General features: G+C 61.6%; 5 protein-coding genes across 5 annotated transcripts; 3 read left to right on the top strand and 2 right to left on the bottom strand.

The window, feature by feature from the left end:
- Positions 1–492: 492 nt before the first annotated feature.
- PINK1 (PTEN induced kinase 1) lies at positions 493–4,466 on the top strand. The gene is made up of 8 exons (XM_015820372.1): positions 493–801; positions 1,407–1,688; positions 2,060–2,163; positions 2,328–2,510; positions 2,906–3,069; positions 3,233–3,360; positions 3,770–4,006; positions 4,200–4,466. The coding sequence occupies exons 1-8, from the start codon at positions 493–495 to the stop codon at positions 4,464–4,466; spliced, it is 1,674 nt and encodes a 557-aa protein (XP_015675858.1).
- A 2,088-nt stretch (positions 4,467–6,554) lies between these two features.
- Positions 6,555–9,574, top strand: AGMAT (agmatinase). The gene is made up of 7 exons (XM_015820352.1): positions 6,555–6,916; positions 7,467–7,669; positions 7,828–7,876; positions 8,399–8,594; positions 8,925–9,104; positions 9,221–9,305; positions 9,451–9,574. The coding sequence occupies exons 1-7, from the start codon at positions 6,555–6,557 to the stop codon at positions 9,552–9,554; spliced, it is 1,179 nt and encodes a 392-aa protein (XP_015675838.1). The 3' UTR covers positions 9,555–9,574.
- Positions 9,575–11,735: 2,161 nt separating this feature from the next.
- DNAJC16 (DnaJ heat shock protein family (Hsp40) member C16) lies at positions 11,736–17,406 on the bottom strand. The gene is made up of 14 exons (XM_015820351.1): positions 17,240–17,406; positions 17,018–17,084; positions 16,569–16,914; positions 16,094–16,278; positions 15,449–15,553; positions 14,916–15,074; positions 14,683–14,813; positions 14,160–14,343; positions 13,659–13,841; positions 13,299–13,375; positions 12,811–12,891; positions 12,594–12,689; positions 12,255–12,428; positions 11,736–12,132 (listed from the first exon to the last, which is right to left on the bottom strand). The coding sequence occupies exons 1-14, from the start codon at positions 17,404–17,406 to the stop codon at positions 11,736–11,738; spliced, it is 2,352 nt and encodes a 783-aa protein (XP_015675837.1).
- Positions 17,407–18,331: 925 nt separating this feature from the next.
- Positions 18,332–22,179, top strand: CASP9 (caspase 9). The gene is made up of 9 exons (XM_015820373.1): positions 18,332–18,463; positions 18,669–18,909; positions 19,309–19,346; positions 19,538–19,714; positions 20,057–20,146; positions 20,651–20,798; positions 20,886–21,065; positions 21,283–21,392; positions 21,644–22,179. The coding sequence occupies exons 1-9, from the start codon at positions 18,332–18,334 to the stop codon at positions 21,737–21,739; spliced, it is 1,212 nt and encodes a 403-aa protein (XP_015675859.1). The 3' UTR covers positions 21,740–22,179.
- A 1,040-nt stretch (positions 22,180–23,219) lies between these two features.
- CTRC (chymotrypsin C) lies at positions 23,220–25,941 on the bottom strand. Its single transcript, XM_015820353.1, has 8 exons — positions 25,902–25,941; positions 25,499–25,587; positions 25,147–25,244; positions 24,778–24,900; positions 24,520–24,656; positions 24,270–24,415; positions 23,803–23,952; positions 23,220–23,290 (listed from the first exon to the last, which is right to left on the bottom strand). The coding sequence occupies exons 1-8, from the start codon at positions 25,939–25,941 to the stop codon at positions 23,273–23,275; spliced, it is 801 nt and encodes a 266-aa protein (XP_015675839.1). The 3' UTR covers positions 23,220–23,272.
- Positions 25,942–26,111: the final 170 nt, after the last annotated feature.

The raw sequence follows: 26,111 nt of genomic DNA on the forward strand, positions 1-26,111 counted from the left end.
GTAACGTGGAATGGGAAGTATGTATGTGTTTGTGTGTGTGTGATGTGCCCCAGGAGCAAATCACGCCGTTGTTCATGGAACAGTCAAAGGGATTCCCTTCCCATAATTAAATATTTCTCATCCTGGGCGACTTGAAGATTTTTTTCAGTTATTAAAATGCTGCCCAGTGGCTGCTCCTCCATTCTGAGTGTCCCCTGCATCGAAGAGAGGAGGGAGGGAGGGAGGGAGGTTTAAATCGGGGCTCTCCAGACTTGGCCACTCTAAGACGGCTGGACTTCGACTCCCAGAATTCCCCAGCCAGCCACGCGGAGAGAGCAAGCCTGCTCAGGAGGCTTTCAAATGCCCCTGAAGAAGACTTCAACCCCCAGCATCCCTCTCCCTCCGCGCATGCGCGCTGCTTATGGAACGTTGGCCGTTCAGGTCCGCTTTGCCCGCCCCGCCCGCCGGTCTGCGTGGCCCCGCCCCCTCCGTGCGTGCGGCCTAGTCGGGGCGATGGGGCTGCGTCGGGCGCTGGGCCTCGGGGCGCGGCTGGGCCGGGTCTTCCTGCGGGGCTGGCTCGGGGGACCTCCCCGGCCCGCCGCGCCTGCCTCCCGCTTCTCCGCCGACCAGCCCGCGCGCCCCCCGGGGTTCCTCCTCCTGCGCCTGGCCGCGGCCCGGCTGGGCCTCCGCAGCGTCCCTCTGCGGCGCCTCCCGCCGGCCCCGCGGCGCCTGGGGCTGGCCCTGGGGCTGGGGCTGGCGCTGCTGGAGCCCCCGGCGGCGGAGGAGGAGAGGCGCGCGGCCGCGGCCTGCAGGGACATCCAGGTGTGGGCCGCGTTGCTGGGCGACGCCGTTGCCGGGGCAACNCCCCCCCCGCTTTTTTTGTCCTGCTTCTGCAGGTTGTTGGTTTTACTAATGTTTTTCCACCTGTTTGTGTAGAATCAAATAGATGCAGGGCAGAAAAAGGGGGGGGGGCTGTGCGCAGTTCATACAGAGTCTTATAACCTCTGAAGACAAACCCTTCCTGGCACTGATGACGTCCCCTAGTTGGGTCATGAAACGTCTGCAAGGAAAGGACCAAACTCAGAGAGCACCCAGGACCCCTCAGTCCTCCTCCTCTTCCTCTTCCTCCTCTCCGCAAGCCCCACTCCCTTCTTGCACTGATGACGTCCCCTAGTTGGGTCATGAGACGTCTGCAAGGAAACGATCCAAGACACACGCACACACACACACACGTATACCAAGGTAGCCAAAAGCCCGAAGGCGGAGCAGGTCTTGATGGCAGCAGAGGGAGACGGAAGCCACGGGCAACTATCTCTGGGCTGGCTCCACCGAGGAGGCCCTGCTTTTTCCCTTCTGGCCCGAAGCCATTGCGCCCGGCGTTCCTTTTCGTGCTTGGGAGCCTCTGACGTGGCTGCTCTTCTTTCCAGACCATATTCCTCCCGAGGAACAAGCCTCAGAAGGACACCCTGGGATTACTCGCCCGGCGAGGCTTCAGCCTGGAGGAGTATTTCATCGGCCAGTCGATCGGCAAAGGCTGCAGCGGGGCTGTGTATGAAGCGGCCCCTCCTGCCACCCCCACCAGAGAGGGAGAGCGGGTGCCCCAGCGGAGGCCTGGCGATGGGGGCGCTTCGGACGTCCAGGGTGCAGCAGAGGCCGAGGGCTGGAAGGAAGGATTTCCGCTGGCTATCAAAATGATGTGGAATATTTCGGTAGGGAACCGGCCTGGGTGGCCTTCCTGGCTGAAAGTAAATATTTGCTCTTAGAGAGCCAGCTTGGTTGGGTGGCATCAGTCTCTAGAAACCAGGAGACGGTGAGTTCTAGTGCCACCTATGAAAGCCAGCTGGGTGACTTTGGCCCAGTCACTAGGAGGCTGGGAATTCAGGTCCCGTGAAAGCTGACTGGGTGATTTTGGGCCAGTGCCTCTCTCTCGGTCAGCCCACCTCACAGGGCTGCGCTGGTGAAAATAAGAGTAGGAAGGTATGTTAGATGTCTTCGCTGCCTTGAGTTTTTTTTTAAAATAATAAAGGGACATAAATACATAAAAATTAACGGTGTCTTTATTTGATTCTGGCTTTTCCAGGCTGGTTCTTCTAGCGAAGGCATCCTGACCACCATGTCTCAAGAACTTGTCCCAGCCAGCGGACGGGCCCTTTCTGGGGAATTTGGAGCAGTTGCCAGGCCCAGGTAGGCCTTGCTAATTCTGGTGGGCTTGACAGGTGGAGAACAGTTCATAGGCACAGAAAGAGGGAAAAGAGAAGAGGTTATCATTTTGCAACTCGACCTGGCAGCATCAGAGAAGATGAGCCAACTCTCACATTGGCAGCATTGTGATTGTCGTCTCGAAACAGGAAGCATCTCTTTGGGAAGAAGTGGCTGAAACCTCACCCCAACATCATCCAGGTGATTCGGGCTTTCACATCTCAGGTCCCGCTGCTGCCGGGCGCCACGGTGGACTATCCGGACGTCCTGCCTTCCACCTTGAACCCCTCCGGAATTGGGCACAGCCGGACCCTCTTCCTGGTGATGAAGAAGTAAGCAAATGGATGCCACAAAATGGATGCCTCTCCTTTGGAGCTCTGGCTTAGGGGTTTTGCCTTGGGAGCCCTCAGGGTAGAAAAGCAGGATACAAATGAAATGAAGAATAATAACTTTACGACAGGGAAATGAGGAGCTTTGTCCTCAAGGACCAGCTCCACAGCTTGGGGGGGGGGGGGCTGCATCCCTAAAAGGTTCAAGAAGTCACCCTGAAGGTTCAGCACCCTGGACAGAGCCCAGACCATGGCTCTCTTTCTCTGCCATTATCACTGAAACAGGCCCTGCTTGCCTGGCTTCTGACACGGGCCCCACACGGGGGGGAGGGGTCAGTGCGGGACCCGCATGTTGGTTTCACAGCGGGAACCCCATTCCTCTCCCTTGCTCTGCTCAGCTACCCGTGCACGTTGCGGCAGTACCTTTCCGAGGGGTGCCCGGACCCCCATGTGGGAGCCGTGATGATCCTGCAGTTGCTGGAAGGGGTGGACCACCTGGTCCGGCAGGGAGTCGCTCACCGAGATCTGAAGTCAGACAACATCCTGGTGGAGTTTGACTCGGGTGCGTTGCATTTTGTAATGGATTTACGTGGGACCCTGGGAGGTTTCTATTCCCTGCTGACACCAAGGAAGTTAAAGCGTGTTCTGTCGCGATCTCTCGCCGGCTGTGGGTGTGTGTGCTCAGCCCTGGTCGTCTCTCCGCTTCCTCCCCGTTGCCCTTGCAGCAGGGTGTCCAGGGCTGGTCATCACCGACTTCGGGTGCTGTTTGGCCGACGAAACGCTGGGCCTGAAGCTGCCCTTCCCCAGCTGGTATGTGGACCGCGGGGGCAACACCTGCCTGATGGCGCCCGAGGTAAGCTTTGGGGAGAGGGACCGCCTCTGGGTACCCCAGAAGGAGCCCATCCCTGCTCTTTTTCTTCTGAGTAAAGGGGCTGTAAAAATAGGGAAGAGAAGACGGTCGCTTTAAGGAATGAAAAGGGAAACTAAGCAAAACTAAGACGGATGGATTTATACAAATGCGTGGAAGCGATTTTAATTCGAAGTCTAGAAACGTTAAACACCCATTTTGTACCAAGAGAGGATGGTGAACCAGGGGATGTCTGAAACCTCCTTCCCTCCTTCTAAATCTGAGTCTGGGCTTGAATGGCCGTTCACCCCCTGCCCAAACCCTCCGTTAGGAAGGCAAGGGGCAGTGCTGCGAATGAAAAGTCAGCCGCCCCCACGTTGGTCCCCTGGCTCACTTCCCCTCCCCCCTCCCCCAGGTGGCCACGGCCGTGCCAGGCCCAGGCGCGGTGATCGATTACAGCAAGGCGGACGTCTGGGCAGTGGGGGCCCTGGCCTACGAGATCCTCGGGCCCGGAAACCCCTTCTACGGCCAGGGGGGCCCCGCCCTGGACAGCCGCAGCTACCGGGAGGAAGAGCTGCCCCCCTTGACCGCCCCGGCAGCCCCGGAAGTGAAGGAGCTGGTTGCGAGGCTCCTGAGGCGGGACCCGGCCAAGGTGAGGACGGCCCGTCTGTCCGGTGCCATGATATCAGCCACCATGAGAGCCAGAAACCTGAACCCGCTTTCTAAAAGCTTCCTGCCTCGGATTCCCTGCAGTCACGGGGTGGAGTTCCCCAAAGGGATTTCTGAGTCCCTGGGGAGGAGCCCCTCCTGGGCTGACCTGCCCCCCCCCGCTGCTTCCTTTCCAGAGGCCCTCGGCCCGAGTGGCGGCCAACGTCCTCCAGCTGAGCCTTTGGGGCGAAGGGGCTCCCGGCCTCCCTCTCCGCCAGCTGCTGGCCTGGCTGCTTCGACAGTCGGCTGCCGCTTTGCTGACCGACCGGCTGGGCGGCGCCCGAGGGGTGGAGTCCTGCTTGAAGAGAGCCTTCCTGGCCAGCCTGGACTACGAGGACCTCTGTGAGGCGGCCGCCCTGCTCTGCTCCTGGAGGGGGGGGCGGCTTAGCCTGCCCCCTCAGTAAAAGCACCCCCGCTGATTCAGGCCTCCTGTCAGGGCGGGGCCTGTGTGTGTGTGTGTGTGGTAGGGGGAAAGCGGCTTCCAGGTTGGGGTGCTGTAGTGCAAAGGACGGGGGGGGGGTCAGGTCGTCTCCCTCAGATCCATCCAGCTGCCGGTGGTTGCCGTGATGAGGCCGGGCAGTGGCCTCTTTTGGGGAGACCCACGGTCTGGTGGGACCCTGGCTGTGGTCTCCAGAATGCGGGGCCCTCCCCTGGCTTCCTAGTTTCCTGCTTGGGTTCACAGAGCTGGGCACGAGTAGCATTTGACAAGCGGGGTTTTGAGTTGCCTGTCATTTAAAACCCCTCGCTTGCACGTTTGACCCTAGAGGGCAGCTGCAAAACAAAGCAAAATAGCCTAGAAGCTTCTTTCATTCAGTGACCTAGAACCCCAAAATGGTGGATTTAATTCTTGAATTGAAACCAGACGAGTTAAATATCCTCCTCACCTGCTTTATTGTGATTCTGTTTGGGTTGTTTTTTTCCAAATAGTCCTATTCTCCAAGCGCAACCAGACTGGTTCCTTCCTTGCTGGTGGCGTTTTAACAGAGGCCAGGAATTCCCCCGAAAACCCCTTCTGCCTGTTCAAAGGGGCTCCAGCTTCCCCTGTTGAATGGCGCTTGTCTGACGTAGCACATCTGCCTGCTTGGTGGAAGAACAGCAGCCTCAGCTCTGGGAGGGGCTGACTTTGGGAAGGCGTTAGGTGGGGGCCTCCCCTTGGAGACAGAAGAAGGAGCCAGTGATTTTTGGGGGGGGGGCTCAGCGTGGAAGGGAGAGCCCCCCCACCTCTTAATTGTGACAGGCAGTCACAAATCCAAAATCAGAGAGCGGTGCCATCTTGTATGCTTGGCTGTGCCCGGGTGTCCTCCTTAGAGGTGGAACTGCCTGTTTGGTTGTGCAAATAAATTGCATTCACATTTGCAGAGTTGTGTGTGTGGTGCTTGGTGCGGGGAGGTTGTTCCTGTGGTTTAAAGGCAGGTTTTAAGTTTATTTTGCTGGAAATCCATGGGAAATCATCTTCCTTCCTTCCTTCCTTTTCTCTTCTTTTCGATGATGTGCTTAATGGTGAATGCAGAAGGCAAAATCAGGTGATCAAGTTCCTAGGCCTGAGTGTTTTCAAGTTGGCTGGCCTTGGGTCCTCCAGGGGGAAGCGAAATAGGCCATCTGAGATTTCCCGCAGCCAGGGGGGGGAGCCCAGCACCCTCCCCACAAAGGGAGGCTGCCCTGGGAAGCCTTGGGCCAAAGCCCTGCCAGTGGGGGGGCCTTAATTGCCTCCTCCTTTCTGCCTGTCATGGGTTTTGGGGTGGGGGCTCTGTTTGCTCCTGGGAAACTTAATTGGCCACTTTCCTGCAAGGAAGAGAAGCAGCCCCCCCCCCAATCTCTCCCCCGTGGAGGAGGCCTCCTCCCTGGCTGGGGGCGTGGGGGGGGGAGCACCTGGTGGGACTTTCCAGGGCAGAGCAGAAGAAGGGAAGCTACTTTTTCCTTTGAGCCAAACCAGAACGGAACGGAACTTGGCGAACACCCTCCTCCTCCTCCTCCTCCTCCTCCTCCTCCTCCTCCTGTCTTTCCTCTCTGGGGTGGTGAGGCTGACTCCTCTCCTGCCTGGCCTCAAAGGCCGCTAGGCTTCCCCCCCCCCCCCCCCCATGGTGTCTTTTGAGAGAGTCACCTCCCCACGAATGCAGAAAAACCTGACCGGCTGCCTTTCTGCAGGCGAGGAAGCAGTCAGAATGGCCCGGGGTGGCCCTTTCGAGGTGGACCGGCCCGTGTTTACTGCAGTCCGGATGTATCACGTTGCTTTAAACGGTTGTTTAGGTGGCTTTTTCAAGTGTCCTGTGGCCAAAGGAGGAAATGGAAGCGCCTACTTGACGGGCGTCCAAAGAGCGCCTTGGCTGGCCACGTGCCAGGCCTGGGCGGCTATATTTCCCTGACCCACGGGTGGCAGGAGGTCACGGCTCCTGCTCTTTGGCTGCTGGAGCAGGGAGGGAGGGAGGGCCGGGCTGGCACTTCTCCCTGGCAGCTGCCAACGCTCTTCTCGGTCTCGGTTGCTGAGTAGCAGCATGGCTGGTCTCCTTGCCCCGGGAGGCCGAGGCTTGCTCCGGGCCTCGCGCCTGGGCGTCCCACGCCTGGCCCCGGCTCTGCGCTCCTGCTGCAGCCAGACCCACCCGGCCCCCCACCGGGGCATCGCCTGCAGGACTCCTGGGGACTCCTTCCTGCACGGCCCCCTGGCCAGGAGGCTGCCCTGCCCTCGCTGGGCGTCAGGCTCCGCCTTCAACGTGCCCCCCAGCGCCGAGGACACGGCCAGGACGGTGGGCATCGGCTCCATGTTCAAGCTGCCCATGCAGGATTCGGCCGAAGGACTGGACGTGGCCTTTGTGGGCGTCCCTCTTGACATCGGCACCTCCAACCGCCCCGGGGCCAGGTAAGGGGGGCCCCTCTTGGAGTGGGGGGGGGGGTTGAAGGCCCATCCAGCAGCCCAGGATTGGGGTGGGGGCAGCAGCAGCAGTCTGCCACTCGGGCAGGAAAAAACCTGCATCAAATTAACATCGGTTGGGCTTAATTCACCAGGCTTGCTTATTTGATCGTTTGGGTGGTTCCTTGGCACTCCCCCTTTCCTGTGGGTCAGGTGGGCCCCTCCGATCCCTGCCCCCTTCAATCTGCCCCCCCCCCGTCTCTGGCCAGGATGGCCCCTGGTGCCGTAGTCCAGCTGGCTCAGACGGTCCCCTGTGTGGGGAGGGCTGATCTGGGCCCAGCGCTGCTCCCGTCTGACTTGGCAAAAGAAGAGCGCTCAATTTGGGGGGCAGCCAAGGTGCCCCCCACACCTCTGACTCAAGTCCAGCCAGCTGCTCTTCAGCCCAGCCAGGCAGGCCATGTCGCTGGGGCTGTTTGAGGCCCTGGAGGTGGCCGGTCCTGGGCTCTCCTGGGGGGTGTGGTGGGGGGGGGGGTTGCCAAGCAAGCTGCTTCTCTTCCAGGTTTGGCCCTCTCCACCTCCGTGCTGAGTCGGTCATGGTGCGCCGTTTCAACCCCGCCACCGGGGCGGACCCCTACCACTCGCTCCAGGTGGCCGACATCGGGGACGTGGGCATCAACCTCTACGACCTGAAGGACAGCTGCAGGAGAATCCGGGAAGCCTATCGGAGGATCGTGGCGGGGGGCTGCATCCCCCTCACGCTGGGTAAGCCAAGCAGGAGGAGGGCGGTGGGCTTGGCCTGCGCTAAACAAAGGGCTTCCTCCTCCCGTCCATCGCTCCCATCAAGTGGCGGGCAGTTCCACAGATTTCTGCCCCAGGAAAGGAAGGGGCTGTTATTCACATGCTGTTTTTGGATTCTGCAGGCGGAGACCACACGATCACCTACCCCATCCTGCAGGCCTTGGCAGAGAAGTGAGTCCAAAGTGGATTCGGGGGCAGATAAGTCAGTTTGGGGATTCTTGTTTGTCTTATTGATTGGAAAGTAGCCAGAATCCCACTGAAAAGAGGGTGGTAACAGGGATCTCTGTGCAAACAGAGGGGGAGGGGGCTGAATTCGAACAAACACACTGACCCCCCCCTCCCCCTGAAGGCTCTAATTTTAGGCCGGCACACTCTGCCACCCAGGCCAAGTATGTGGCTGGAGTTACACAACCCTCTGAAGAAAATATTAGCTAATCAATCCACGGTTGATTGCAGAGCCCTCCCTGAAAAACAGAGCGTGATTGCCTTTCTCGGCTCGGCTCTCTCGGGTCCCTCCCTGCGGCCGAGCCTGTGGTGCAAACCCCCCCCCCCCCGGTTTGAGAGGGGGGGTTCAGGGACTTGGAGGAACTGAAGAAGTGGCCCCTGCAGGGACCAGGTTGAGAGGTTGTGGGAAGCCTCCTGCGTGGCGGGTTTTCCTCCAGGCGCCCACCAGCCTTGCCCTCCCCCCTGCAGGCACGGCCCGGTGGCTCTGATCCACGTGGACGCCCACACCGACACGGGTGACCAAGCGCTGGGGGAGCGGATCTACCACGGCACCCCTTTCCGGCGCTGCGTGGAGGAGGGGCTGCTGGACCGCCAGCGGGTCGTTCAGATCGGGATCCGGGGCTCCTCCTACTCCTCGGATCCATACAGGTTTTCCTGGGATCAGGTGAGCCCTGCCACCCCCGTGGGGGATCTCTTCTTTCTAGCTGACCCAGATTTCTGGAGCAGAAGCAAAACGGGCACCCGAGATGGCCTAAAACTGCTGGGAGGGGGCGATGAAATACAGGGGAAGGGTCCTTGAAGACCCCACCCCCCGAAGCCACCCCCCCTTTTCACTCCTTGTGCCAGAGGTAAAGGTGACCCGTCTCCAGTCGCAAAGCCACCCTTTAAATCAATGGAGACTTTCTCTTGGGGGGGGATGCCAGTGCTCCCTGGGGCTGGGAGGAGCCCCCCATGCCCTCCCCAGCTAAAGAGACGCCCCCTCCCTCCCCCGCAGGGCTTCCGGGTGGTGCTGGCGGAAGACTGCTGGATGAAGTCGCTGGCCCCCCTGATGGCGGAGGTGAGGGCGCAGGTGGGCGACCGGCCGCTCTACCTCAGCTTCGACATCGACGCCCTGGACCCGGCCTTTGCTCCCGGCACGGGGACCCCTGAGACGGCAGGCCTCACCCCGGCCCAGGTCAGCCAGCTGCTTTCATTTGGGTGTCTGCCCTGAGACCCCCAGGGACCCCCTTGTCCTCCTGGCGGCCTCTCCGCCTGCCCACCCACTCGCTCATTCTGGCTCCCCCCCCCCAGGCCCTGGAGATCATCCGAGGCTGCCAAGGGCTGCGTGTCGTAGGGGGGGACCTGGTGGAAGTGGCCCCCGTGTACGATCTTTCCGGTAAGGGGGCTGGGGAGGGCGGGAGGACCAGGCTCCCACTCCCCGAATGTCAGATTCCGTGCCGAGGGCAGCCCCCTCTGCCAGCAAAATGCCCCCCCCCCGGAGCCCCCCTCTTGCTGAAACGCCTTCTGCTCTCTGCCTGCAGGCATCACGGCCCTCCTGGGCGCAAACCTCCTCTTTGAGATGCTGTGCGCCCTCCCTGGGGTGAAGAGGAGCCCCCTCCCCAAAAAGTCCGACTCCACGCTCTGAGAATAAAAGGGTGCCCCCCTCCCCCCGACTCTGGGATCCCGGCTTTGCAACATCTGCACCAGGCACCCTTGGAAACACGCAGGATCGACACACACAAACCCCCGAGTCTCTTCCGGCTTTGGAACAAGAAGTAGCTAGCCCTCATTGCTGCAGTACTGGCAGGAGGCCGGCTCCTGAGGCCGGTCTGCGGCTCCTCCATTTAGAGGGAGAGACTGAAGCCGAGTCCCTAGAAGGAGGGGATTTGTTGAGAGGAAGATTGGAACCCAGATCCCTGGAAGAGAGCCCGTTGCCCTTTAGATCCCCCCCCCGCGCTAATTGAGGTTAAGGCTGCACCGTCTTGTGGCCAGACATTAAAATAAGTTTATTTCAGCTTCAAACCGGTTTCGGAGTCTTAAAGCAAAGCGAACCCCAAATAAAGGCAGTGCTTGTTCACAGAGACCCGGAGGGGGGGGGGAGGGGGAAAAAGGCAGCTTGCCCAATAAATTATTTATTCCCTGACGCCCCCAGCCCCGTATCAAAAGTGCAAAATTCACCCCTATCCCTCCAAAGCGACTTCCCTGCCTGGACTGCGGTGCCCCTCCGTTTTGGGGCACCCCTTTTCTTCAGCAGACGGGAGGCAACCGGAGGGGGGGGTTGTGGGGGGAACCAAAGGGGAAAGGGGGGTCCGCAGGGGAGGGAGGGGGCAGCTCAAGGCTCCGGTTGTGCCAACTCCGCCCTTTTGGCTGCAGGCCACTTGGGGAGGGGGGCAAAGCGCTGTGCCAGGGCTCCCCATTCGCCATCACTTGGCAAGGGAGCCGCCTCGACTTCGGCACCGACCGATGGAGCGCCCAGGCCAGCCCCCTGCCCCAAAGTGTGCTGGTGGGGGGGGACACACACTGCTGAAGGCACCTCCTCCTAAAGGCATCTTGTCTCGCCCGCTGCTGTCAAGGCAAACGGGGGTGGGGTGGGGCAGGAGACACCCCCAGCCTGAAACTCAATCCCTTCCCTCATTGGGGGCGGAGGAGGGGGTTGATCCCCCCCCCAGCCAGCTTTGTGGGGCAGGGCAAGGCAGAAGGCATGCACACAAAGACACACACACCCATCCCTTTCCTCAGTTCCCCCACCCTAAGGGACCACCTGCAGGACTCTGGACCAAACAGTGCCGAAAAGCCTCCTTGCGGGGAGAAAGCCAGCACCTCAGGAAAGGCCAGAGTCACCTACAACCTGCCACGAGCTGAAGGGGGGGAGAAGCTGCTACGTATCGTCTCCCCCCCTGCAGCGTCTGAACCCCACCCCACAGCTCAAAGTACGAACAGCCCCCTCCCCAAAACAGGGAGGGGGAGAGGCAGCTCCACAGAAATGTAAACAAAAGCCACCGAAAAACAGAGGGTCCAGGTGTCCTTTCACCCCCCCCCCCCCCCCGCGGCTGGGTCACCTGCAGATCCAGGAGCCTCGAGACGGAGCCCCCAAAGGGGGTTTTGGTTTTGCACTTGCAATCAGGCGTGCGTGTGTGTTGTGTGTGTGTGTACAGTAGATCGCTTATGGCTCTAGACTAGACATCCCGACACAGACAGGCATGGAAGGAGACGAAGGAAAATGGCCCGTGGATCTGGGTGGGGCCTGGCCGGGCCCGTTCTGCAGCTTCCCCAGACCTGGAGGGTGGGTGGGGGTGGCAGGCACCCCCTCCCCCCCACTAGACTGCCCGCCCTGTCAACCGGTCAGTAGCCAAGGGAAGACACGGCCGGTCAGAAAAGGCCGGGGGAGTCAGGGCCTGGGGCATGCAGGGGGAGGCCGGGCCCCAACGAGCCACAGGTGGAGGGTCTGGAGAGAGAACAAAGCCCATCTTCACAGGAGCAGCAGCCGCAGGAATCCGTAGTCCGAGAGTCTTGACAGCAGCAGCAGCACCGGCTCCCGCAGGCGCTCCAAAGGCTGGGGGAGGAGACGGGAAGGGGGGGAGAAATCGCCCCTGCCCAGGTTCCCGAGACGGTCTGGACTATTCGGCGCCAGAGGGCCGGTCAGCGCCTTCCTCCGCCGGCCCCGAGGGCGAGGGCGTGCTTTCTAACTCACCAAGGCCTAGGAGAGGTCATCTAAAAGCTACAGTCTCATCGGCCGTCCGAGGGGCTCCCCGGGGTCCTCCTTCCGGGTCCGAGTAATCCAGTCGCTTCTCAACCTTTCTGGGTGACTTTAATCGAGGGGGGGGGCTCAGTCCAGGGCAGGCCAGGAGGGGAGATAAAATCTCTGCAAGGACCCCTCCAGCAGCCGCTCCATCCAGAAGGACAGCCGGTGCAGCTTGCCCTTCAGGCCCCGGGGCCCCCACGCCGAGGAGGGCCTGCCCCAGGCGTCTGCCGGGTCGGCGGCCTCGTCCTCACCGGGGCCCGGGCGGCTGCCGTCGCCCTCCTCGGGCTGGGGGGGCCGGAAGAGGCAGAAGTACTTCTTGTGGCCGTTCAGGGCCAGGACGTAGCCGGCGTAGTCGCGCTCCAGGAAGTGCCTGTCGTACTGGTTGGGGATGGGGGCCGCGTCCTGCGCAAACTCCAGCACGTACTCCAGCCACTCCCGGTGCTTGTCCAGGCTCAGGAAGGAGAAATGGAGGCAGCCGCTCCTGGGGGGGAGAGGGGCAGGAGAGATCATCAAGAAGAGCCCCAGGAAGGGCTGGAGTAAGGCAGTGCCCCCTTCCCTCCCACGCCTTGGGAGGGTGTGTGTGTGCGGTTGTGTGTCACCTACCCGGTGAAGGTGAAGACCTCCTGGGCGAACCTCTGCAGCAGGGGAGTCTTGGTGGCGCCGGAGAGGATCAGGACCACGTTGATGTGGCCGGGCCTGAGCCGCACCAGGTTGCTGGTGTAGGTGATGTCCGTCAGCTCCGTCACTTTCACCGAGTACTTTTTGGGAATCCTGGAAGGAAGGAAGGAAGCAAGCGCCGGGCGGTCATGGCACAGGGAGAGGGCAAGGGGGAGGGCAAAGAGGGGGAGGGCCAGCAGTGGGATGCAGCTGCTGCGTGACAGGCGAACACAACCCTCGGTTGCGTGATTAGTACAGCACAATATCCCGATCCTAAGGAAACACCTGTCCTCTTTGGCGAAGCTCATGTCGCTCCTCTCGCTCTTGGGGGGAGGCTCCTCCTTCTTGGGGGGAGGCAAATCCCTCTCGTCACTCGAATCGCTGGAAGAGAGAAACCGGGGCTGGTCCCAGAAGCTGCAGGGTCCCGCACACCCGACACCCCTCCCCAGAAAACGCCTCCCCCCTCCTCCCTCCCCCCTCAAAATGGAGGGGGGAGGCTCACCTGAAGGCCTGCACGATCACCGTCCCGAAGAGGATGAAAAGCGCCGAGAAGATCAGGGACAGCAAAGGCATCATCTCCCGCCTGGAGAAGACAGAGAGACGGATGAAAGACCCCGTGGTGCCCCCCATTGCCCCCCCCAAAGGCTGTGCTGTGGGGAGGAACGAAACAGAGCCCCCGCCGAGGATCCCAGGCAAGGTGGCCGGCCTCGTTGTAAGAGCCACAGTGGCCCCTGCTAAGGGTCCAGGTCACACACACACACACAAACACACACACACACAAACACCCCAGATCATCGGGAGGAGCAGAGGGGCCCGGCTCCTCCTCGGAGCTTCCCCTTTTCCTGGGAAAGAATGGCTGAACTGGGGGCCTTTCTAGCAAGCTTCACAAACTGATGGCAGCAGGGGATTATGGGCTTTGGAGGCCCCTGGCTCGGGAGTCCCGGTGGAAGCCCTGATGCCCCCAGCGAGAGGGGCCCCCTGGACACGCACCAGTTGCTGCGGAAGAGGCTCTCCCAGCAGTCCACCCCGTACTCCAGGGCGGAGTAGGCCCACCGGAGGAAGAAAACCTGCCGAGAGACGCCGCAAAGAGGGAGGGTCAAGAGAGAGGCTGGAATAGGGGCAGGGGCAGGCAGGGGGCAACCCCCCCCAACAGGCCTCCTTCCTTCCAGGGGTCTTGTGAACACACCTTCCCGCCCCAAAAATCAAATTCACAAGAAGGCTCATTTTGCCCGATTTTCGGGGTTCTCCTCTTCAGAGGCTGATGTGGCTGCTGATCCCCGGGGTCTGTGGGTTGCTCCGCTCCTCCCTCCCTCCTCACCCCCCCCCACCGGGAAAGGCCAGAGGGCTCACAGGCGCCAGCTCGTCCGTCAGGTCCGCCAGGACAGCCTGGGCGGAGAGGAAGGAGGCGTCCATCCTCAGCTGGTCCAGGAAGTCCAGCAGGGTGAAGGTGTCCTCCTGGGTGCCCGCCCAGGGCTCCTCCAGGGCCCGGTACACCACCCGCCCGGCGTTGTTGCGCCTCTCGAGGATCAGCACCTGCGGAAGGAGAGTCCGTGGGGTGCCGGGGAAGGATCAGGACTCTCTTCTGGATACGTCAGAGCCCCAAAGCCGTGCCCAGCATCCCCTCCAGCGGGCATTAGCAGCTTCTGCCCCGCCAGGGCTGCCCCTCCGGCACCTCCAACGGAGGGGCTTGTTAAGGTGGGGAAGCAGGCCCAGAGCAGGCTTCCTTCGGGGAGGAAGAGACCCTTCAGGCTGGCTTGGGGGGCACTGACGTCCCCCAAGAATGGGGAGACCCACTGCCACCCGCCCTGCAGACCAGGAGGAGGAGGAGGAGGAGGCAGGCAGGACACTCACAGCCGACTTGGCCTGGGACCAGAGGTCGCCCTGGAGCAGAGTGCGGGCAAACTCCTGCTGGTAGTCGCCGTAGATATGCACAAACCGCAGGGTCTCCTTCGTGTTGGCCACGGCGAAGGCCAGGAAGGCCTGGTAGCTCTCCGCGTACTTCTCCCCCTCGCCCGTGAGCAGGACCACGCAGTACCTGCACCGGCAGAGATTGAAAAAAAAGTGGCCGCTACTGCATGGAAACCATGAGGACTAGCTCCTCGGCAGAAGACGACCCAGGCCCCGCCTGACCCTGCACAGGAGTCTGGGCTCTGCTCTGCCAGCCACAAAGGTTTATTCGGAGTCGGGGGTCCTCCTCCACGCAGGCCTGGATTCCAGAGCCCATCCGCCTGGGATCAGCCACCTTGAAGCCGGAGACACCCCCCTCCCGGAGGAGGCAGTGGAGACGGAGCTTTGTGGGGTTCCTGAGAGAGGGGCCAGGTGGGGGTGGGGGGTGGAAGGGGCTGGATGGAGGGGAAGGGGGCCCCCCACTCACTTGTGCTGGCGGTGAGACTTCTTCACGGGACACAATTCCTGGAAGAGCTTCTGGCTGGTCAGGCGGGTGGCCAGGAGGAATTTGTTCTGGGACAGGAAGTCGTCGATCAGCTGCTTTTTCATGTGGCGGGCCTGGGGGGGGCAGGGGGGAGGTTAACTGGTTAGGAGGGGGAGGAAAGGGAAACACTTCGCCCACCCTCCCCCGCGCTACGCTGGGGCCACCGTGGGGCCCACCTGGATGACGTCGGCCGGCTTCTCCACCTGCTCCTTGAAGACCATCATGGTGGGCGTGTAGACGTTGATGTTGTACTGCCGGGAAAGCTCCTCGGTGCCCCGGAGCCCCACACAGACGTACCCGAAGGACAGGTAGTCTCTGTACGCGAAGGCGGTGAGCTGGAAGGGAAGGGGGGGGTCAGGGGCCCACCGCAGACCCCTCCTCCAGGCATCCCCTCCAGAACCCCCCACCACCACAGAAGGAGGGGAGGATCGGCTGCTCGAGGTCACTGGGCGGTGGACGATGGGCACACCGATGCAGCCCAGCTGCCTTTTAATTTTCCACACCCTGTGCTTCCTCGGCCCCCTCCCCCCCGACTTCCGAGCACCCCCTTTGTTGCACCCGCAGCCCCCTGGCTTCCGAGGGTCAGGAAGGGGCGTCCTGCTGAGCCTGACGCCTTGGGGCAGGGGTCCCTGCTGTGCATGGCAAAGGCCGGGCTCCCCTCCGTCCCCAAAGGGGGCTCCCCCCAAGGCCCGGGGCTTCAGAGACTGACCTTGTAGAGTAGGGGCGCCAGGGGCAAGTGGTCAAAGAGCAGGACATGGGGCTTGTTCTCCTTCTCCCAGTTGGACAGGAAGTGGACGTAGTTCTTGTCCGTAATCTGCCAGGGGGAGGGGAAAAGAAGGCTGTCAGACCCCCGCAGCCGGCTGAAAGGGGGGCCGCCTCAGGCACCCCTGGGTACCGATGGGGGGCAGACAGGGGGTGCGTTTTTCAACGGTGTTTCTCAGCCGCCTTGCGGGATGGGAGTGGCAGATTAAAAACGAACCCTCGGAACAGAATTAGGCAGGAGGAACTTTGCAGCCCCCACCCTGAAGCCGAGCGCTGCCCACCCCGCCCCCTCAACCCCCTGGCCCCCACCCCAAATTAAAGAAACAGCAGAAAGTGAAGAATAAACACCTAAGCCAGTGGCTCTCAACTTTTTCTTCATAACAGACCCCCCCCATTTAAATACCTTTTTTGGCCCCGGACCACCAAAACTCCCCTGTGATGACATCACGCCCCCCAGGGGTCCGCAGACCGCAAGTTGAGAGCCACTGGCCTAAGCCCTTCTCCGACAGGACTCTCCCCTGGAAACCGAGTCGGGGTCTGTGGGGGGTTCCAAAGAAGAGGAACCCCTCCCCCCCCGAGAGCCGCTCCTCACCTTCTCCACCAGGGCCCCAGGAAGCAGGCTCTCCACAAACTGCCGGAGGTTCTCCCGGACCACTGCGTTGTGGAAGAAGGTGACCTTCCCGTTGATCAGGCCCAGGATGGACGGGGTGCTGTGCGCGCCCAGGTGCTGGGCCAGGCGCCGCTCGTAGCCCGCGTGGATGACGCCGATCCCCACACCTGGGAGGGGGAAGGACGGAGCCCCTCAGAATGGAAGCTGGCGAGCCCACAGAGTGCCAGGAGAGCCTCGGGCCTCTCTGCCCGGGAGGAGCAGAAGCCTCGAGCTCCTAAGAGGGCCACTGAGCACCATCGCCCAGAGGCCAAGATGGTCACCGTCCCCAAAAAGGGATGCCTGACCTCTGCCTTTTGGGGCGAGCAGCTTCAACTCAAACCCGGGCCTCCGAGAGGCTTGGGGCTGCTCCCCCCCACGCTCCCTCCCTCTCCCTCCCCCTCCCCCCGCCTTGGCTCACCCAGGGCTTCCAGCTCCTGCACCACCTCCTTCCAGACGGGCTCGATGTGGACGCAGCTGAAGCACCAGTCGGAGGTGATCTTGATGAGGAAAGGCCGGCGGAAGCTCTCGGGCACCACCTCGTTGACGTAGTGGGAGAAGTGCAGCAGGTACTTCTCGTCGGTGGAGTCGTGGTGGTGCTCCGAGTTGAAGGGGAAGTGGAAGAAGGACTCGTCGAAGTAGAAGCTCTCGTGGAAGGGGTGCGAGTGGCGGTGCGGCTGCTGGTGCTGCTGGTGCGGGAAGCCCTGGTTCTCACCCACGTCGCCGTAGCGGTCAAAATTCAACCGCTTCTCCTCGTTGGACAGGATCTGCGCGGGAAGAACCGGAGCCCTCGTCCCCTCTTTTTCTTCCAACCGGCCTCCCCCCCCATTCCCCCCCCCTACGTGCCACATCCGAAGTCGGCCTCTGCACCTCGTAGGCTTTGCTGATTTGTATGAACTTATCCTCCGCTCCCGGGTCCTTGTTCTTGTCCGGATGCCTGGAAGGCCGAGAAAAGGTGGTCAGCAGCAGCTCAGGAAGCGGCCGCTTCACGGGGCTTGCGCAGCGGGAGGGGAGGGCTCTGCTTTTAACCTGGCCATCTCTCACTGAATCACTTTAATTCTCACTGGAATGAGGTTACTTTGATTTACTCACCACTCCCGGGCGAGTTTCTTGTAGGCTTTCTTAATATCCGCCTGGCTCGCAGTCCTGCTGACGCCCAGGATCCGATACGGGTCAAAATCGACGGCCGACAAGATCTGCAAGGCCAGGACGAGGAAGAGGACCAGCACCAGGGAGAGGCTGAGCCGTTTCATCTCCATCTCCTCTCCCGCAGGGAATCCGGCCAGGAGCCTTCCTGGGGACAAGAAGACGGGGGGAGACGTCAGGGCCTGCGACGCGGAGGGTCCCCGGGTGGAGGTGGGCCACGGCCATGTCCCCCCATCATAACCTGGGAAGAGAAACCCCCTCGTTTCCCCTTTCACCGGCTCCTCTGCCTCCATCCACGGAGGGGTTTTCGGGGCTGCTCCTGCTGGGGGGGGTCCAGGCGGCCCCCTTTGAGAGGGGGGGCTCAGGCTGTTTGGTGGCCGCCATCAAGAGGTTTGGGGGGGCAGCCAGGGATCCCCCTCCCCTCTTCCTCCCTCTTGGGGGGGGCTAGGATGCCCAGGGGCTCTTGGTGCGCATGCGCAGAGCCTGGCTTCCCCACCACCACCCGCCCCTCGGCCCCTTTCCAGCAGCCCCGTTCCTGGGCGGCTCCTTCCCCAACCTGGCGCCCCCGAGGCGCGCCGAGAGGGATTCGGGTCTGTCGGGATTCCCCCAAAGAGGAGGGGGGGTGCGACCCACCCCCTCCCCGCCGAGGCTCCCCAAGCCCTCCCGCCCCGGTCCTCCCGCCCACGATGAGGGAGACCGGCGAGGGGCTAGAGCGTCCCCCTCCTCCCCCCCTCCGCCACGGGACCACTCGATGCTCCCCCCTCCCGGGGGGAAAGGGGAGGGGGGAAAGGCGCCCGCAATACCCACCCAGGGCTCCTCCTGTCTCCCCGGTCCCCACTTCCGGCTCGGCGGCCTCGTCACCATAGAGACGGCGCAGCCGGCGCTCACTTCCGGCGTGGGGTTAGCCCCGCCTTCCTGCGCGGACCGCCGGGAGGGAGGACGGCCGGAGCCGCGCGCGCATGCGCAGCATCAGCGGCAGCCGCATCGGTGTTTCTCCCCACCCCCCCACCCCCCGGGCGGCGTCGGGTCCCGGCGGCCATGGAGGAGGCGGATCGGCGGCGTCTGCGCCGCTCCCGGGTGCGGCTGGTGAAGGAGCTGCGGCTGGAGCCGCTCTGGGCGCCGCTGCTGCGCCGGGGCCTCTTCACCGCGGACATGCTGGAGGAGATCCAGGTACCGCGCGGCCCATGGTGCGCGGCCGGGAGGAGGAGGAGGGGCGGGGCCGCGAGGGGAGGAGCCCCCAGGCGCCTTTGGGGTCCCCCGGAGCAGGTTCGGGCCCTTCCTGCCCTGCGGGGCTGTTGTTGCGGGCGGGGGTCCCGCGCGGCCATCCAGTCGTGCCCCCAACCGTCCCCTCTTTCCTCTCTCCGCGCCTGCGCAGTCGGCGGGCCCCCGGCCGGACCAGGCGCGGCAGCTGCTGCGCGACGTGGAGACGCGGGGCCGGCGGGCCCTGGCCGACTTCGTGCTGTGCCTGCGGGACACCGGCCAGGAGGGGCTGGCGGAGCTGCTGAGCGACGGACGCCGCCCGGAGGGGGAGGACCCCGGGGCCCATCGTCCTCCTCCTCCTCCTCCTCCTCCGCCCGCGACGGAGACCCCCTGCGAAGCCCAGCCCGGCCGGCCGGGTAAGCGGGGCCGGGAGTGTCGGGTGTGGCCCCCTCCCCCCCCAGCAGCCCCCTTACGGGTAGTCCTCGTTCTGCGACGCTCGGCCAAGTGACCGCTCAGAAGGGTCCCCCTTCGGGCACCCCGATTCTTTCATTGTCTGTACACAACACCCACAGACACACCCCACACCATCACACACACACACACCCCCGAGCCTCTTCCCCATTTCTGGGCCAGGATCCAGAAGACGGGGGGGGGGGGGGCGAGGACGTGGGGCAGGGAGGGGCTTTCTCTTTCTCTCCAGGGCGGGCAGGGTCCGGCTGGGCAGGGTCCCCTGGGGGGGAGGGTCCCCTGGGGGGGGGCTTTGTGGCTCTTCTGCCTGGACCGACGGATCTCCTCCCTTCTCCCCCCTCGGCCAGGCCCCCCGGAAGAGAAGCCCCAGAGGGACTCCGACATGGTGAGTTTGCTTCTTTTTTGAAAGCTTTATTTCTTCGCTGGCCTTCCCAGGTGCCGGCTTTGGATCGGCGTCCTGGTTCCGAAATCGCCAGTTAAAATTTTATCCAATGTTTTGTGTGGGCTGAGGGCTGCCTCGAGGTGACTTGGCAGTGGTGCCACGCTGGCGTTAATGTGCCTGATGTGTCCTCACAGGTTTACCCCCTGACCTCTGAGCCCTGCGGCTACTGTCTCATCATCAACAACGTCAATTTCAACAAAGACACGGATTTGAAACGCCGCCTGGGCTCCAACGTCGATTGCCAGAGGCTGGAAAAGAGGTTCCGGGCGCTGCATTTCGAGATCCTGACCAAGGAAGACCTCACAGCTCAGGTGAGCCTCTCCAGCCGGGGCTCGGCGGGTTCCCTGGGGAAAATATCTCCCCCTCCCCAAGATCTGGATTCAGCTTTGAGAAGCGTAGGAGGGCAACTGTTCCTCTTCCTTCCGTGGCCTGTCAGAAAGAACCGGAAGGGAGAAAAGGGTTTGCTGGGCAGGCTGACCTTGCTGCCGCTGGGCCTCTCTCCCCCCCCCCCGCCCTCCCCCCAGCTAGAGTGTCTTGAAAAAGTTTAAGGGTGCCTCTCCCCGAAATGTTGACTCAGCCCTTCAGGTTTTCAGCTTGTCTCAGAGTGAGGTCCGGTGTTTGGTTCAACCGGCCCTCTCTGGAAACGCCCTCAGGAAATCAGCCAGGAGCTGCAGAGCCTGGCCAGGCGGGATCACAGCACCCTGGACTGCTGCCTGGTGGTCATCCTCTCCCACGGCTGCGAGGTAGGCGGCCCAGGGCCCCGGGCTCCTGCACGATGGTGGTGGTGAGGGCGTGCGGGAGAGTGGAGAGGGCTTTCCCCATGACATAGCAGTAAATCCGGGGCAGTCACGAGGGGGTGCCAGATGCGGCTTTGACCAGCTGCTGCTTTTCTGAAGAGTTAAGCCTCACTGTCCTCAGCATAAACATAATTCAAGTGCTGCTTCCTAGAAATCACGAGCCTTGCGAGACTGGAAAAAACAATTTGGCTCTTTGTAAAGCTTTTTGAGAGTAGAATTGCAAGATGAAGCTCCTTGCAAGGCCCCCCCCTCCTCTTCTTGAAGGGCTGAACCCAGAGTGAGAGCTCAGCCCAGCCATTAAAGCTTTGGAACTGGGCCGCAGCTCCCCTTCTCAGGCCAGGTTGTGACTTTGTGCTAAGCGACCGGTCCAAAGTCAGGGATTACTTTCCCCCCTTGAGAGAGCCGTGCGAAGAGGGGGGGCACTCTTGAGGGTCTCCTGGCCTCTTCCAGAGCTACCACAACCAGATTCCGGGCGCCATCTTCGGGACAGACGGGCAGCGCATTGCGCTGCAGAAGGTGGTCAGCTATTTCAACGGCTCCCACTGCCCAAGCCTGAGGGGGAAGCCGAAGCTGTTCTTCATCCAGGCCTGCGGAGGAGGTGAGAGGGGGGCGTTGGGGAGTCCAGAGGGAGGGGTCCTGGGGCCCAGAGCATCGCCTGGAAAAACAGACCTGTTTGCCTTCTCAGAGGAAAAAGACCCGGGCTTCAAAATGGAGACAGACGCTTCGCAGGGCCGGCTTGAAGAGAAGACCGTGGAGTCGGATGCCACCCCAATGCGGGGGCCGGGCGGAGACCACGATGAGCTTGATGCCACAGCCAGCCTGCCCACCGACAGCGACATCCTGGTTTGCTACCCGACCTTTCCAGGTAAGGGGGCAACGCTCCCAGGCCACTGTCGGGCGCCAATTCAGACCTCTCGACCCACCTGATGCTTTCACCCCGCTCAGCCAGCAGGGGGCAGCAGCTCCCCCATGGCCCTCATGAGGCTGTCGCCCCCTTCCGCCCTCAGCAGCAGCATGTGGGGAGGCGAGAGGCCCGCTAGGACAGGCGAGTCCTGACCTTTGGCGCTTGTGTCCCCCCAAAGGCCACGTGTCCTGGCGGGACACCCAGAGCGGCTCCTGGTTGATCGAGACTCTGGACCAGGTCTTGGCTGAGTACGCCCACCAGGAGGACCTGTCCAGCATCCTCATGAAGGTAACTTTGCCCTCCCCCCCCCTCTGGGCCTCGGGCGCTGGGATTCGCCTGCCAGGAAACCCGGCAGCTTCTTTGGCTGTCAGTTTTCCACCACCACCACCACCACCCCAGGCCCAAAACTGGGACAGGACGCCTTCTTTACCCTCAATTCCAGCTTGCCGGGCGTTGCTCCATCCCAGGCAGAAGGGGGCCCGCCCGTCTGCAGGACCCCTCTCTCACCCCACCCCCACCCCCTGCTCTTGCCTCCCCAGGTGGCGAACATCGTCGCTGACAAAGATGCAGGGCCTTACAAGCAAATGCCGGGTCATGTCAACTTTCTCCGGAAAAAGTTTTTTTTCAAGGTCTGATGAACGTTTGCTGGTCCTTCGCCATTCCTGGCACTCGAGACGTATTTCTGGAGATGTATTTCTTGGGGGTGGAGGGGGAGATATTTATTTAAGGCCCCGTTTTGCCACCTGGTGCTAAGGAGCTGGTACCTTTCCAGTGCTGTGTTCCATGGAGAAGCCCCCACCAGCAAGCAGGTAGAGACCCCAGACTCCAAATGATCTCCCCTCCCCTTTGGAGCTGCATGGAAACCCGTGTTTGGCCTTTCCGACTTATTCAGCTCTAATGGAACAAACCGATTTGAATCAAGTTTTTACTGTTTTACGTTTCTGTTCTTTTTTCAAGAAATCAAAATTATTACAATGAGAGGTGCTGATAGGAAAAACACAGTGTCTTAAATTGTTATTTAATTATTTGAGGGATGAGCACAATGTCTGATAATCTTTTTACATCATTAAATATTTAAATTCCTGAGTTCTGTGCTTGTTTCTTATTTTATCTGTTCTTGGCTGCTTTCGTTCTTCAAGGAGAGGCACCTGGAACAGTTTGTGCCCCTCACCGGCCCCACATTCCCCTTGGTGGTCTCCAGGACCCCCGAATGTGGAAAAAATCCATTTACTTCTTGGTGGGCAGTCAAGAGAGACCAGAAAGGGAGAAACTGAGGCACTCCTTCCACAACCCCAGACTGGCCCATTTCCAAACAGCAGAGAATAATTCAGCATGTAAAAGGAGCCGCCCGCCACTTCCCAATCCCGTATCTGGGGCAAGATGGGGACGCAGAAAGAGCAGGAACTTCCAGGATCCCCTTTGACAGCAATACCCAACACAGACACTGGGGGGCAGCACTCACTGATAAAGGCATATCCTATTTTCTCTGTGGCACTAGTACCTAATTCAGCCACCAGGGGCAGCAGTCTGGTCATACATGCCCTAACTATGGGCCCCGTACTCAGTTCAGCCACTGGGGGGGCACCATCCACAGTTAACCATGTGTGACTAACTTTAACAACTGCAGTGGTTCGCTTAACAACGGTGGCAAGGAAAATGGTAAGATGGGGCAAAACTCACTTAGCAAATGTCTCACTTAGCAACATAAATTTTGGGCTCAGCTGTGGTCATAAGTCGAGGGCTACCTGGATCTGTCTGAGCCTGCCTTTCGCCTCCTCCCTCCCCTCTTCCTTGTGTGCCAAGTCTTCCGTTTGCCTGACAGTGGCGGCGTCCTTATCTTTTAGAGGTGCAGTTGTGCAGCTTCCGTTGTGATGGTTAACAGGCAGGGTAACAGACTGCAGCCGGACAGCTGGAGGAAGAACGGAGGCTGCCAAGTGGGGGGGGGGCTGGGGGATGTGCCCCAGAGGGTCTTTAACCCCAGTGCGCAAGACACACACACCCCCAGACAAGCCCAGAAACCCGGAGATGAATGAATGTTGGAGTGGGATGTGAAGGAATCCCAGGTTCTGGGGGCAGGAAATGCCACAAGGACACAGCCCTCTTGGGATGATAGAACGTTTATTGAGTGTTTTTCCTATCGGTTTGCCACACACGACACAGCTGGGTCCTCAGTTCTGAGCCATTTTCTGCGGGAGGGGAAAAGACAAAGCACCGCTCAGCGGATTCTGAAAAGACTGGACAGATCCTGCCCAGAGCTGCAGCTTCTTTTCCTCCGCGATGCGTTTCCGGCATCAGCCAGGCCCAATTTCCCCCTTGTGGAAGCAGACTTGAACAGGCTCCTCTTTGGGCGAGCAACGTTAAGAGCAGCCACGGCCAGGTGGCCCCCTTTGAAGGCAGGAGAAGGCGGGGGAGCCGACGCCTGGCTCTTCAGGGTCTGCACTCTGCACGTGCTCCAGCCCCAGAACCAAGGCAGGCCCTCCCTCCACAAGGGTCGGGGCCACGCCTATTACTGAGGACGCCTCGTGACCTCATGGCGACAACCTAACCTTGCTGGATTTCCCTGAATAGCAGAAAGGATGCCAGCCCATCGCTCCGGCCGCGGGGCCTCCGAGTCCGTGGGGAAAGGACCCCGGGGTCCCACAGGAGGGCCTGGAGAGCCTGCTGGGCAGTCGGGACGGGGCTCCTGCCGCCCACTCACCTCTTTCATCCAGGCGATGTAAGCGGAGACGCGGGTGAAGACGGTGGGCTTCTTGGCCGTGTTGCAGCCGAGGGCCGACCCGAAGCTAACGATGCCGTGGACTTGCCAGGAGTCGCCATTGTGGCAGTTCAGGGGCCCGCCAGAGTCGCCCTGCGGACAGAGGGCAGTCCGGCTCAGGGATCGGGGAGCGGCAACCCCAAAGGTTGCTTCCCCACCCCCGAGGCTGACTGGGGGGGGTTCCTGTACTTTTGACCACTGATTGTGCTAAACCAGATTGTCCTGGGTTATATCCCAGCTTCATGCCCGCCCAGTCACAAAGCTCTGTGGGTTCACGCAGGATTAGAACGCAGACCGATGTGGCTGAGCGTGAGTTAAGCAAACCACGGCTTGGCCTTTGGCGACCCCCCCCCCATCTGTCGCTGTGCTTGAGGGCCCCCCAGGCCATCCAGGAGAAGCAGCAAACCTACATTGCACCCCGAAATGACGCCGTCTCCCCCTGCGCAGACCATGGTGGGCTTGACCATGGAGCCCCACCAGTCCTTCTGGGTGCAGGTGGCCTGGTCCACCACGGGCAGGAAGCCCTGCTGGAGGTTGTCCGCTATGGGCCCATTGGCTGCGAGGGAGGGAGGGAGAGAGAGAGAGGTGTTTGGACCCCAGGACGGCCGCCTTCGGGGCTACTCTTCCCTGCTTGGGGGGGGAGGGCAGCCGCTGACTTACTCCAGAGACGGCCCCACCCGGTGACGTAGCAGGGGAAGCCCTGGGGCAGCAGAGAGTCCGGGGTGGGCAGGCAGGAGGGCTGGATGGTGTCGCTGAACTCGACCGGCTGTGCCAGCTTCAGCAGGGCGATGTCATTGCTGCGAGAGGAAAAAGCGGCAGCAGCCGTATTGAGGAGGGGGGGGGGTGCAGGGCTAGGTGGGCCCCCCTGGGGCAAGGACGTGGCTGCCCCTCCTCCCCCGGCCCTCCGGAGAGACTCACATGATGAAGAGGGAGTTCCACTTCTCGTGGACGATGGCCTTCTCCACCGCCACAGCCACCTCGCCGGCCTCGGCCTCCTTCAGGTTCTGCTTCCCCAGCAGCACTCGGTAGGTCCGCTTGGAGCTGGGGGAAGGGAGGGGAGGAAGTGGGATGGGGGGCAGAACCTCCCCCGGAAAGCTCCCCCTCCTGCCCCACAAGGAACACACTGGGGGGGGGAGGGAGTTTCCCCAGTGTCCTTCAAAAGACACCACAGGGGTGTTTTGGGAGACGAGGCCTCGGCTGAGACGGCTGCCTCTGAGAAGGAGAAACGTCTTTCTCCCACATTCTTTTTGGGGCTGGGGGTCACCCCCGGAGGGTCGGGGGGCTTACCTGATGCAGTGAGCCGCCGTCAGCACCCACTGGGGGTCAAGGAGGGTCCCGCCGCAGGTGTGAGCCCAAACTCCATTCTTGTTGTACTGGAGGGAGACCTGAAAGCGAAATTGGCCCAATTTTGTTACTTTCAAAACCCCCAGACTTTCACTCCCCCCAGCCTGGATTTTGCCCTGCGCCTCAAACCCCTCACGAAGCAGGCAAGGACCCCCCCCTGGTGTACGGGGACCCTCCTGGGTCTCAAGAAGATCTCCTCTCCCCCTTCCAGTGGCGAGGCGTCCCACAGGACGACTGGTCAGCCATGGTTCTGCCCTCCCAGGCTGCAGCAAGCAAGGACCCCCAAGCCGCTTACCTGCCAGGGCCAGCTGTGGGGGCGGACGTCTTCGCCCCCAACCACACGCGAAATGTTGGGCACATAGGTGGGGCGGCCACAGCCGTAGGCTTGAAAAAGCACAGAGGAGAGGGAAGGAAGAAAAGGAGACCTCTCAGCGATTTATGTCAATGACACAAGAGCCCTCTCAACAGCTTTTTTCCTTCCAGAGTCTGCCCTCCCCACAAACAGGTGAGACTGAGGCACTTCCAAGGGGGAGAAATCATCAGTGCAGGGAGGACTGACCAGATTCTCTTTGCATCCAATAGCCAGAGAAACTGACTAGACCCTGAGCTGAGCAGCTCCGGGCAGCCCAGGCTGAGGCGGCGCTGAGCTGTTCCCAGAGGGGAGGCAGGGCACGGCTCCCCCCCCCACAACCACTTACCGTGAGCCACGAGCAGGAGGGCGCAGAGCAGCTTGAGCATGATGGCAGCCACTGAAGTAGGCTTTGTGGGAGGCCCCTCCCGCATTTATAGCCAGCTGCAGCCGAGCATCCTGGGAGCCCCCACCAGGTGCGGTCCTTGCCAGGCGCCTTTGACCTTGCCAGGTTATCGCTGGATCGATAGAGGAGGAAGGCGGCCCCTTGGCACAGAGC

The sequence above is a fragment of the Protobothrops mucrosquamatus genome, unplaced genomic scaffold (genome assembly GCF_001527695.2).
Source record: "Protobothrops mucrosquamatus isolate PMUCROS unplaced genomic scaffold, P.Mucros_1.0 scaffold1123, whole genome shotgun sequence".
Taxonomy (NCBI): Eukaryota; Metazoa; Chordata; class Lepidosauria; order Squamata; family Viperidae; genus Protobothrops; species Protobothrops mucrosquamatus.